This window comes from Diceros bicornis, chromosome 23 (genome assembly GCF_020826845.1).
Source record: "Diceros bicornis minor isolate mBicDic1 chromosome 23, mDicBic1.mat.cur, whole genome shotgun sequence".
Lineage (NCBI taxonomy): Eukaryota > Metazoa > Chordata > Mammalia > Perissodactyla > Rhinocerotidae > Diceros > Diceros bicornis.
This window is the reverse complement of record NC_080762.1, coordinates 24,716,080-24,729,831: the sequence shown is the minus strand read 5'-3', so window position 1 is coordinate 24,729,831 and position 13,752 is coordinate 24,716,080. Positions and strand designations below refer to the sequence as shown.

The 13,752-nt window shown below is 38.6% G+C and overlaps 1 protein-coding gene across 3 annotated transcripts in view; it reads right to left on the bottom strand.

The window, feature by feature from the left end:
- Positions 1-9,539: 9,539 nt before the first annotated feature.
- Positions 9,540-13,752, bottom strand: part of CDK19 (cyclin dependent kinase 19) — a 158,051-nt gene continuing 153,838 nt past the window's right edge. For all 3 annotated transcript variants that reach the window (XM_058566459.1, XM_058566460.1, XM_058566461.1), the window contains one exon: positions 9,540-13,726. In XM_058566459.1, the coding sequence (XP_058422442.1) occupies positions 13,595-13,726 (132 nt within the window). In that variant the 3' untranslated portion in view covers positions 9,540-13,594. The remainder of the gene's footprint in view (positions 13,727-13,752) is intronic.

Here is a 13,752-nt window from a genome sequence, read left to right as displayed (position 1 = left end):
ACGCACCCTGAATTTCTGCTTAAAAACCTATTTTCCTTTGTCCAGTCCTCACTAAAAATAACGAACATGTTACAAACAATCATACAAGGACTTTTCACATAATTTAGTTGGCAACCTATAGTTCTCTTTTGGATGATCTTCTTCCTATGAAAATTCTTATGAATTGCAAACAAGTAATTATAGATGAAAACTATGTACACATGTATATTACAATCAATGCTAAGCTTCTTGTTCATGCCAAAAGAGCTTTTGTATACATAGTGTGGGCGGAGAAGCAAATGGAAATCTAGTCCTTGTTTATATGGAAAAATATGTGGAATTTTTAAAGCCATTGGAAAATCGAGAAAGTGTTTTTTAAAAAGATTTTTAGATAAATGGGTAGAATTGAAGTGCTCATGGTTTAAAAAGCTTGATAATTTTCTACAAACACCTTAGGGAAAAAAAATGCCTTTGGATTTTCTGGATCCACTTCCTCTGCTCCCTCCCCTATTTTCGTTTGGACCTTCTCTTTCCTTTGATCCTGTAGCCCATGTCCTGATCAATTTGGATGATGCTTCCAGCAGTTTCTCCTGAGTGCAGGACTTTCTGGAAGGGAACTTTGCTTTATGGGTTTGGAGTTTGGGCCCAGACTACTCCAACTCCATCAGGTCTTTCCGCTGTGGCACTCCCCAGCGGACTGGAGTCTGGAAAATGCCAGACACCCACTGAGGGCTGTTCTCTCAGGAGGACCTCTCATGCTATCTGCTTGCAGAAAGAGGATCCCTTTCTCTTTCTTCCCTCTTCTCCCCTCAGAGGGCCAGACCTTCCAGACCTAGCCTATAAGAGCTAAAAGGCAAAACTTGGAGTTATTTCTGTTCCTGGAGCTCTTTCTCATATGACTGGTACAAAAGTATTGGAAGTTGAGGAGTTTTGCAAATCTCTGGACCATGCCTTTATAAGATATGATCACTCAGGAGTTGGAAGCACAGATGGTAATTTATGGGAACCAGAGGGGGGAAATGGAGGAATTATGTTCTCTTTGGATCCAGACTAGGTGGATTACTTCCGCTTCATGTTACAATTGCACGTCCAGAAGAGACGGTTGCTCTCCTTGGTATAACCACAGCTATAAATGGTCTGGAAACACAATTTAATGAACTTCTCCTTGTTGAGGTAGGAAAAAAAAAAGGTGATGGGTGATGCCACCAAAACACAAAGAAGGAGTCCCTCACTTTTTGAGAGTGTTTCATTAAAGAAGCTGAACCCTGGTGCCTATTACACAGCCCTCTGCTTATAAGAGTACTCCCTGGCATGGAAGGTGGTGTCTTTCTTGGCATTCAAATGGCTGACCTAGTAGTCTGCACAGATGTAGATGTCATCCTCTGCAAAAAGAGAGATCACCAAATGAAGGAGATAAAGGATATTAAACTTCTTGTTTATACTGGAAATATACATTCAAGTACATAGAAATTGCAGAGGGAAGAGAAAATCCATGGAATCCATGTTTATTGAGAGCCTACTATGGGGCAGGCATTCTGCTGGGCACACTACATATTATCTCATTTAATCCTTAAATTTTATGAGGTAGATGCTATTTGGGCATTTTATAGATAATAAAACAAGACCAGAGAGGTTCAGTAAATTATCCAAGGCCACACAGCTCAGAGGTAGAAGGGCTGGGTTTCAAGCTTAAATTTGTCTCCAAAATCCATGTTCTTTCTGTCATGCCATGTTGGCTGATGTGGAGGTAAATAACACAACTCAATAATTATTAGAGACTATAAGTGGTAATTAGCCCTATGGTATTTAGCCAGTCCAATACTTTTGGCTTTTTCTGTAATGTGAAAATATAACAGGAAACACCATGAAATCATCCCATGGGTCAATCAAGGTTTTTCTGCTCTTGGACGTGAGAAAGGTATCCTCTCCCAATAAAATGTTGAGATCAGTGATTAGGTTCCCCCAGACACTTTTGAGGCTATTACTTGGGGTGACTCCAGATCTCCTCTGCTCCTATACCTATCATCCTCACTGATGTTCAATACACTGGCACCACGGTGCCAAGAGGTACATGGAATGCCAACAAAAACATACAATTTAGAAAAGGATTGTCATTAACAAAAGCTGAAGAAGACTTTTGGTTCATGCTCAGTAGACAAAAATAAGATTTTTGTATTTATATAAGATAACCTATTTGCTTCTCCCTACTCCCAAAGAGTGAGATTAATTTAGCACTCAAACTCCACATGGTTGCCTGGCAAAGCTAGAAGTGTTAGGATTGAGAACTCCCAAAGAAGGAAGGTCAGTGGAGCCAGAGGACACGCAGAAGAGAGGAGGCCCAAGCAGGGCAGGAGAAGGGACAGAAACTGACTCTCTCGCTGGAAGGAGGACCGAAATACTTTTTAAAGGGACAAGGCACTACTCTTTGCCTATCAGATTGGTATATAGTTTAAGATTGCTCATCGTGAGTTTTGGTAAGGCCAAGGGATATGGGCGCTATCATACACTATTGGTGGGAGTAAATGAATATAGCCTTTTTGGAAGGTAATTGGGAGTATGTGTGAGAAGAGTATGGTATACGTCAGTGGTTCTCATACTTCAGCATGCATCAGAATGACCTGGAGCTCATTAAAACACAAATTGCTGGCCCCACCCCCAGAGTTTCTGATGCAGTGGTATGGGGTGGATTCCGAGAATGTGCATTTCTAACAAGTTGCCAGATGATGCTGACACTGCTGGTCCAGGGAGTACACTTTGAGAAGCACTGGTGTAAATGGTTAGGAACTTGGCTCTGATGCTTATCAGCTGTGTGACTTATACAAGTTACTTAACCTCTCTGTCTCAGTTTTGTTTTTCATTTATTAAAAATGGGGACAATAATGGTGCCCATCTCATACAGTTGTTGTGGGAATTAAATGAGTTAATATATGTAAAGTGCATATAGGAAATGCTCGGTAAATGTTAGCTCAATAAATGTTATCATAATTTAAAATGCTCATTTCTTTTGACTTGACAATCCCGTGTCTAAGTATGTATCCTAAGAGAGATATTTACGTCACAGCTTAGATGAAATAAATCCATTGGAAAATACTACTTAACAAAACTGACTCAAGAAGAAATAGAAAATCTGCATAACTCTGTATCCTTTAAAGTAATCAAATTTATAATTAAAATGTTTCTCATAAAGAAAACTCCAAGCCCAGAAGGCCTCACTGGTGTCTTCTACCAAATATTTAAGGAATAAATAATACAAATATTGCACAAACTCTTTCAGATGACAAAGGAAGAGAAAACATTTTCCAAATCATTTCATGAGTCCTGCAGAAGCCTGATACCAAACCTGACAAAGACATCACAAGAAAATTATAGACCAACATTTTTCATGAATATAAATACAAAACTCCTTAACATAATATTTGCAGATCAAACTCAGCAAATTAGAAAAAAGATAATACATCATGACCAAAGTCTGTATTAGTTTCCTATGGTTGCTGTAACAAATTATCACAAACTTGGTGGCTTAAAACAACAGAAATTTATTCTCTCTCAGGTCTGGATGCCAGAAGTCTGCAATCAAGGTGTCAGCAAGGCCATATTCCCTCCAGAGGCTGCAGGAGAGAATTCATTCCTTGCCTCTTCTAGTTTCTGGTGGCTGACAGCATTTCTTGGCTTGTGGCTGCATCACTCCAATCTCTGCCTCAAGCTTCACATCCCCTTCTCTTCTGTGTTTATCCCGGGAATGCAAGGTTGTTTTAACATTCAAAAATCAATCGATGTAGCCCCTGATATCCACACCCTATACAATTCCCCTCACTTGAGCAGGACTTGTGAATATGATGGAATAGTCACATCTGTGGTTACATCATATAACATAAACCTCCATTGTAGCAGAGAGAGAAATTTTCCTGATGGCCTTGAAGAAGCCAATTTCCAAGTTGTGGAGAGGGCCACATGGTAGGGTACAGCGGGCAGCCTCTAGGAGCTGAGAATGGCTCTCCACTCAGTAATTAAGTTCCAGGTATCACCTTGAGATCTGGGGAGACCCTGAGCAGAGGACCCAGTCGACCCATGAGTACACTCCTGACCCACAGAAACTGTGCGATAATAAATTTGTGTTGTTTTAAGCCAAAAAAAAATCAATGTAATTCATCACATTAACAACACAAAAGAGAAAAATTATATGATCGCCTCATATGCAGAAAAGGCATTTAACAAAATTCAGCACCTGTTCATGATTAAAACTCTTGTCAAAATAGGAATGGAAGGAAACTTCCTCCATTTGATAAAAGGCATCTATGAAAAACCTTTATCTAACACCATAATGGTGTTATATGGTGAAATATGGAAAACTTTCTAAGATTGAGAATGTTGCAAGGTGTTCATTCACATCAGTTCTATTCAACATTGTATTAGAAGTGCTAGCCCATGGATTTAGACAAGAGAAAGAAATAAAAGTTATTCATATTGGAAAGGAAAAAGTACTACTGTCTTTATTCACAGATGACATGATTGTATATGTGGAAAATCTAAAGGACTCCTCCCCCACCAAAAAGAAAAAAGCTATTAGAACAGTGAATTTGGCAAGGTTGCAGGATATAAAGGTAATATGCAAAAATAAATTGTATTTCTATATACTAGCAACAAATATTTGGAAAATGAAATTTTAAAAGTGCCATCTATACTAGCATCAGTACCTAGGAATACATTTAACAAAAGATGTGCAGATCTCTACACTGAAATTTGCAAAATATTGCTAAGAAATATTAAACAAGACCGAAATAAATGGAAAGATATATCATGTTCATGGACCAAAAAACTCAATATTATTAAGATATTGACTCTCCCCAAATTGATTTATAGATTCAAAGCAATTCCAATCAAAATCCAGCAGGTTTTATAGAAATTGACAAGGTAATTCTAAAATATATACGGAAATGTGTAGAATCTGGAGTAGCCAAAACAATCTCACAAACAAGAACAAAGTTGTAAGGTTTACCCTACCTCATTTCAAGACTCATTATAAAACTCCAGGAATTAAAATAGTGTGGTATTGACATAGGACAGAAAACAGTTAAATGGAACAGAATGAGAAGTCCAGAAATAAATCCATATATATATATAGTCAATTGATTTTTTGACAAAGACACAAATGCAATTCACTGACGGAAAGAAATTTCTTTTTATCAAATGGTACTTGAATAACTAAATATTCATATTTTAAAAATGATCCTTGACCTCTACCTCACATCTTACACAAAAACTATTTCAAGATGGATTATAGACCTAAACATAAAAGATAAAACTATAAATCTTCTAGAAGAAAATAGGGGTGAATATCTTCACACCTTGGGGTAGACAAAGGGTTCTTAGGATATATACACACACACTAAAAATGGAAAAATTGGACCTCATCAAAATTAAAAAATATTTATGATGTATATATCTGACAAAAGACTTATATTTAGAATATATAAAGACTGCTTACAAATCAATAAAAAACAACTTATAACTGGAAGAAAGTCTTAGACACTACCCAAAACAAGATAACACTAATGATCAAAAAGCACATAAAAAGAAAAATGCTCAACGTCATCAGTCAGCTGGGAAATGCAAATTAAAGCCATAGTGAGATACGAATACACATGTATTAGAATCACTAAAATTTTTTAAAAATTGACAATATTAAATGAAATTGAAAATGTAAAGCAACTGGAATTCTTGTACATTACTTGCAGAGTATAAAATGGTACAAATATTAGGAAACACTTTGGCAATTTTTTTAAGATAAATACATACCTATCCTATGACCTAACAATTCTACTTCTAAGTATACCCAAGTGAAATGAAAACATGTCCACAACAAAACTTATACAAAAATGTTTACAGTAGATTTATTCATAGTAACCCAAACAGGAAAAAACCCAAATATCCATCAACAGACAAATAACTAAACAAAGTGTAGTATATTTATACAATGGAATATTATTCAGCAATAAAAACAAAGTACTGATTTACCCAACATGGATGACTCTTAAAAACATTATGTTGCACCAAAGAATCCAGACACAAAAGAGTACAAACTGTATGATTCCATATATATGTCTTTTAGAAAGACAAAACCAACATATGGTGATAGAAATCAGAAGAGTGGTTGCTTCTGTGAGTGTAGGGGTATTGACTAGAAAGGAGAACACAGGAACTTCCTGGAGTGATGGAAATGTTCTGTTTCTTTTTTTTTTTTAAAGATTTTATTTATTTATTTTTTCCCCCCAAAGCCCCAGTAGATAGTTGTATGTCATAGCTGCACATCCTTCTAGTTGCTGTATGTGGGACATGGCCTCAGCATGGCCGGAGAAGTGGTGTGTTGGTGCGCGCCCGGGATCCGAACCCGGGCTGCCAGCAGCAGAGCGCGCGCACTTAACCGCTAAGCCACGGGGCCGGCCCTGAAATGTTCTGTTTCTTGATTTGGGTTTTCATTACCTAGCTGTACACAGTTCTCAAAACTCATTGAACTGTACCCTTAAGATCTCTGTGTTTCACTGATTATGAATTATGTCAATAAAGAGAAATTTAATCATACATTTACAATGCAAACATGGCACTGCACCTGAATTCAATCAAATCTTGCACATCTTGTTTATAATTTAAGGTCTACAGGCTTCAATTAATTTAGGCTAGTCTTGCAACCAAAAGGGAAAGCTTGTTACATGATAGCATTTGCTTAGAGGACCCAGATCTTTCAAAGGGGGGGCTCCCAGGACCAACCAATGCAAGTAAGAGAATGAATGCAGAGGGCAAGACCAGAGGACGGCAAAAGTTGAAGTGTTTAGTTTGTCTTCTTAATCCCGTCTGCTTTCCAACATGCTCTCTGTGAGCTGGACCCATCCAGTCCATTGTCCCCACCACCACAAAAGAGATCTTTCCAAGAGCAATTTCATTGCTCAAAAATTCTACCTTCCATAAAACACTAGAACACACTTCAGCCAAGTTCTTTGCCACTTTGTAACAAGGACTGCCCTTTCTCCAGTTTCCAATTACCTGCTCCTCAGTTCCACCTGAGATCTCACCAGAATGGCCTTTAACATCCATATTTCTATCAACATTCTGCTCATGATTATTTATGTGTTGTCTAAGAAGATGGAAGCTTTCTCTCCAGCTCTCCTCTTTTCTGTCTGAGTCCTCACCCCAATTGCCTTTAACATTTCATATTTCCAGCATGCACATCAAAAATCTTCTAGCGTCTACCCATTACCCAGTTCCAAAGCCCCTTCTACCCCACTTCTTGGTACCAAAATCTTTATTAATCTGCTCAGGTTGCTATAACAAAATACCATAGACTGAGTGACTTAAACAACAGAAATTTATTTTCTCATGGTTCTGGAGGCTGTGGAGTCCAAGATCAAAGTCTGGCAGAGTTCGGTTTCTGGTGAAGCCTCTCTTCCTGGCTTGCAGATGCCCAGTTGCTGTGTCTTCACATAGTGGGGAGGATGGATGAGAGAGAGACAGAGAGAGAGAAGATAGGGGAGAGAGAAAGGCAGTGGCGAGAAGGAGAGGGGAGAGGGGAGAGAGAAGGGGAGAGCACCCTCTGGTGTCTCTTCTTCCAAGGACACTTATCTTATTGAATCAGGGCCCCACCCTTATGACTTCATTTAACCTTAATTACTTCCATAAAGGCCCCATCTCCAAATACAGCCACAGTGGGGATAAAGGCTACAACATAAGAATTTGCCGGGGTGGGGAGGGTCGGTGGAGGGGGATACAAAAACATTCAGTCCATAATAGCATCCTTGTGTGAAAAAATTCAGCAGCACTTTCTGGAAAAGTCTGAGCAGCAGAAAAAGTTTGAAAAAGCAGAAGGAATATGCTAAATACATTTTAAAGTTTTAAGTCAATATTTTCATTTCCTTTCCCTATATTATATGCTCTCATTTAGACCATATGAACAAATTTTCCTATTAGGTTTGTGTGTTGCTTGGCCAAGCTGGCTTTCTACTGCCTGCTCAATAAAATGATGCTATGTGAGGCTTTAAAATGCCTACCTCTAGGCAGCCAAAAGAAAGATGGTTTCTAAAGAAGATTGGCAAGTATGGCTAACTGGGTTTAATTTTTTTATTCAAATGCAATTTGAATTGTTTATTCCTTTAGGGTGATATTTTATTATAACTTTGCAGCCAAAAACATAAGAAATGAACCTATTTTAAGGAAATGATGCCTATGTCTAGCATTTGTATTATTCATGGAACAAAATTACATTCGTTCATCCCTGTCCATATACAAATACGGCATATTAAATGATCCAGGAATTCCATGCCAGTGTACAAAGTAATGTACAAAGTGATGTTAATGACAAAGTGATGTTAATCAACCGTATTAATCGTCTGCTCTGTGTTGGCTATCATACCGGCTGCTGCAAGTACAGGAGAAATAAAACCCAGGCCCTCCACAAACAACTTACAGTCAGCTAGGGAGATAGATCTGCACTTGTAAGTTATTTCCCAGGAGTGGTAAGGAGCTGTGCAGTCATCCACTTTCTCTTGCCCAGGTGGCTGGTTAGAAAGGCAGCTGTGGTCAAAGAACAGTTTTCCAAGGAAAGCTCTACCCTACAAATAGCACAGTATTAATACACAATCTGTGCTGAGCAGGGAAGCAGTTGGATGTGTGCAATATCTATTTTAAATAGAAATGGAAGTTTTGTGTTTATGCCACTTAAACATTCTTCAATTCACTCCACGACGCCTTTGACCATTGGAGCAACCAAAGAAGCTTCAAGTAAATTCTAAGAAGGGGCAGCCAGGTACAACAGAATGTTCTTATAGAAGGAGAAACTCCCAATGCCTCTCTACCCACAAAATGCTGCCTGTTTTTCCTAAAACATCATTCTAATGTTCATTTTTAAAAAGAGGATGTTTTCGCTAGAGATGTTTAAAAAACTGTAATTTTGCTTCTGAGGTATTTGCAAGCCTTGCCCCTGTGGTTTTGTGACATCATAAGCATCCTGAATAAAATAACATATTGCAGCTCACGGGGAAACTTTGCATCTCTGCAGGACAAGTGTAATCTGAAAAGCTTCTAGGCACACAGATAAAATTTTTTTTTTTTTTTTTTTTTTTGTGAGGAGATCAGCCCTGAGCTAACATCCGCCAAACCTCCTCTTTTTTTTTGCTGAGGAAGACGGCCCTGGGCTAACATCTGTGCCCATCTTCCTCCACTTTATATGGGACGCCGCCACAGCATGGCTTACCAAGCAGTGCGTCGGTGCGCGCCCGGGATCCGAACCAGCGAACCCCGGGCCGCCGCAGCGGAGCGCGCGCACTTAACCGCTTGCGCCACTGGGCCGGCCCCCACACAGATAAAATTTTAACACTAAAACTTATAACAGGAGTTTTTCTATCGTTAAAAAAATCCACACAGAAACAAAGTCAATTAAGTTTTATTACAACCAAGAATATAAAATAAATGCAATGTAATTTATTTTAGTTTTAACAGTCATTTCAAGAAGGATGTCAGGACAACTCAGAAGCAGGGAGCACTAGGCTCCAGAGCTGCGGCTCGCACTGCGCCCCACGGAGCAGGCCTTGCTGGGGTGCAGCCGGCTCCGAGCGCACACCTCGCAGCACAGTGCGGAAAGCATACACAGTCACCTCTATAATCATAGAAAGAGGGATGCGTGCAGAAAATGACTGAAAAAAGCGACAATGACAGGTACACTTCACAAGTAGGAATTAAGGGAAATACAAACTAGGCAGTTTAGAAAGGATACCCTACATAACATATATAAAAAGTACTTTAAATTGTTGTTAAAAAGGACATCTTCAGTCCAGATTTTGTGTAATACTTTTAGTGTCTACACAGACAAATCTTTAAAAAAATTAAATAGTATTAATTTACTAAATATTTAGGAGATAACAGTGCATTAAGGATTTTTTTTCATATAATACATACGTATCACTCCTTTGCAGTGATAGCACAGAAGAGTAAGTATGGCCTTAGGTACAACACATTTTTAAAAAATCCTAAAACAATGAACTTTGCTTATGATATTTGTGACTATTCTTGAAGATTATGGGGACCTAAACTGCTATGTTTTATATAAAACATTACTTATACTTGAATTCTTTAAGCCTCCGTCAGTCTAACTGCCCTTTCACCGCCTTCCTCCATTCCCTAGGAAGATAACACCAGAGTTTAGGATTTGCAATGTTCATAGAATTTTTCCCTCATTGTAGAGTTTCTGCTACATAAATTTACTCAAAGCAGATTAAGCTGCAAGCCTTATTGTCCAACTAGTTTTTTTCTTTTACCTTTAGCAGAGAAAACAGCATCATTTTAGAGGCATACAACTAGCAGTAGCTTCACCAGGAATGAGGCAGTGAACTCATAGGTAAATGTCATCCCTTTCCATTCTTAAATGCAAATTATGTTTACAAGAGCAAGAGAGTAGTGCAGAAGGCCAAAATTCTAAGTACTAGAGTTTTAAAACCACACAGATATAAAAATATACATGTCACCGTTTTTTGTATGTTACTGCATGATCTACTTCATCACAAGGATTGTTTCAGTCTCATAGTATCAGCCCTGCCGCCGGGTGACCTTACTCTTGAGCTCAGCTGTCCAGAAATTCTAGAATCCTTTTTCCCGAACACACACCTCACCAGAAAACTAACTTGAAAAGTGATTTGTAATATGGAGAGCAGAAAATCTTCACTTTGATTCCTTCCTTCCTTTCAATAACCTCTCCTGGTTTGGGTGTTCCCATATGCTGAGAGATGCACACCTGCATTCTCAGGGGACATGATAGTAATAAGTTTTCAAAGAGGAATGTGGTCATTTGGGGACCACAAAGGTAAATTTTAACCTCAAAAAGCTTTGAGGTCTCTTTTGAGGTCCCACAATTTTAGGGCCCATATATGAACCAAATTATTTCAAAGGGTAATGGGCACCAGTGGTTATCACCAACCCTGAGGCAAGAACACAGGAGGAAAGGGCCAGGACCAGCGCAGTGACGGGAAACCCAGTCATGTGTGTAATGGGGCTATCTGGCTAAATCCTGAACACTACGTACTGGAAGCAACTGATGAAACCCCCTTACAGTCTCTATATCAGTTCTACCAGTAAAATTCACTATATACAAGGAAAGCAGGGTAGTCCTGTGATCATATAAACACATATCATAATAACTGATTATCAAAGTTGCTTAGAAAGTATTCACGGGCATGGTATTTTGGTTCCTGCAGATACTGGGATTTTCCATTTACAAATGTAAGCTCTCATTGAGGGCAGGAGCAGAGCTTCTATTTTCATTGTAATTTCCTACAACTACTTCACAGAGTGTGTTCTGCCTACAAGGACCACCCAATTGTTGTTGAAAGGCTGCTGTGAACATTTCAAATCTACATTAATGCCTGTTGTGATATTTAATCACTGGCTTTCTCGAAGGTAGTTAGAAACATAGAAACCTCTCCATAACACTGTTTATTATAGAGCAGAATTTGGAATAATTACTCTACGTAAGTGGGTTTAGAAGTAAACAAAACGACCTTCATATTCTAAGACAGTTTCACTTATAAGCCAATCCTCCCAGGAAAGCTTCCTTCATGGAATCGATCATAAGCTCCTTAAGGATGGGGAGTACGTCTTGCCCTTTGTGTCTTCCACCCAGCATGGCATTGGGCACATGGTGAGGGTGCAGTGAGCATCTGATGACCAAGAGTTCTGGACAATGAGGCTTCAGGGCACAGGATATAACTTTACACAGGTAGCTACATTACACAGAGGGCTATTAATTTCTCATTTAAAAAAAATGCAAGGGGTAAATTACCATGGAGACAATCAAAAATTCCTTCCAATGGAGCATGTCAACTGTTTCATCTTCAGTGTTGATGAGTGTCACCATATAGTCCTTATTACTAATAAGCATTATTATGCTGAGATCAGTAAGGTCCTTGCTGGCTACAGTATCACATCAATAGTGCAAAATGTATACTGGCTTCTGTCTAAAATCTTATTTTACTTGTGTATGGACCCAGAGTATCATAACCAGGTAGATAAGTTCACAAAGAATAGTAAAAAAAAATGCATATAACTTGCATATACAACAATCAGCTATTTCTTCTAGCTCAAGAAAATGTTTAAAACAAGGCTGGTGCTGCGAGTAGCATTCAGAAGAACACAAATTTCTTGCCCTTTACATTACAATGGGTGCTTAAGTCTTTATATTTCCTTGCGACTCTGGGGAGTGAGGGGTTCCTTACACTGGCTAAGAAAGAACTCAGCCTCTAATTCATAGATCATGGAAATGCAAATATGCATTTTATCTGGTATAGTCGTATACTATCTGCCCACAGTCTTTTAGGCACAATTATTAAGTTTTCTCCTAGGGGCAAAAGAAAGCATTCAGTGCAATGAAAAGATTCTTGATAGAATTAAGTTTCAGTAACAACAGCAAAATTATGCATACATAATACATACTTTAAACATGAATAAAACCTCAATTTTTAACATGCTTTAAAAATAGTCACTCTATGTCTAACGCAAATATGAATGGAGGACCTGCTCTTTATTTTAAAAGCAGATTAATTTGCAGGCTTCTATTTGAGTACCCTTGATTATGTAAGAATGTTACTCAAGCTAACCCAGATGTGAAGAAACCAACAGTTCTTTAGAGAAGCCAACTTTATGTACAATACACCCTAAAAGCTTTTCCTTCAAAGGGAAGTAATACATCCTTTGATCAACATTACTCCTTAAAGAAATCCTAGTGCAGTTAATATTCTCTTCAGCCTTCTGGAGTGGGTCACCAGACGACTGTATTTCATCAAAGCTCTTGAAACCCTTTTTAAGGTAGACTTAGCTACATGAAGGTTAAAATTATAATTCTTAATTACTGACTACTATTCAGAACAAGATGATTCTGGGAACTACGTTCCATATGAATGATTATATAAAAATCACCACTGACTTCAGGTCTTCGTAGCATAAAGCATAGTAACTGCAAAAAGATCTAGGCTGGTTTTGGTTATAGGTTCCCTCTGTCCCACCACTAGTCTTTTTATTAGACCTTCCCTGAAACTAGATAAATAAAAACATAATAGTAAAGTACTTTGGGACAGTAACAGTTTCTGTTTAAGACTTCATGAGCAAAACAGTTATATTCTGTGAAAACAACGTAGTGCTTTTAAAAGGTGCATTTTTACCTGCGTTGCTAAATCAGTTCATGAAGTATAAAACTATACACCACTGAAGTCCTGTTTCTAAAACATTAAAATCCTATTAAAAGAGCTTTGAAAACATAGTGATTGATACAGCATGAGAAAGGTGCACCAGGAAGTCCTTCCAAAAAAATGCTGAAGGTTACAGAAGTTAAGTGCTGGGATTAGATCAGATGCTTTATCAGAGAAGTCACAATGGAACACATGCAAGGAAAGGGTGTGGGGGAAACTTCACAAAAATCTTCTTTTAGTCAATAAAGAAGAGACATCAGTCAGCTCTGCAAAATGCTGAGTATGTAGTTTTCCTCCTAAGTGGATGAGTTTTAAACGGCATCATAGTTTGCATTTTTGGTTCTTTTCAATGCAGACATCATATTGCTGGAGTCTGTGCTCTGGGCTGCGGCTGGTCAGTACCGGTGGGCCTGGTGAGATGGGTGGTACTGCGCGCTCTGCTGGGATGAGGAGGAGTAGCCTAGTGTGCTCTGGGACTGAGAGGATCCCTGAACGCTGCTTTGGTAATTCAGGCGAGAACTGGAGTGCTAGGAGAAGGAAACAGGAAAAGGGA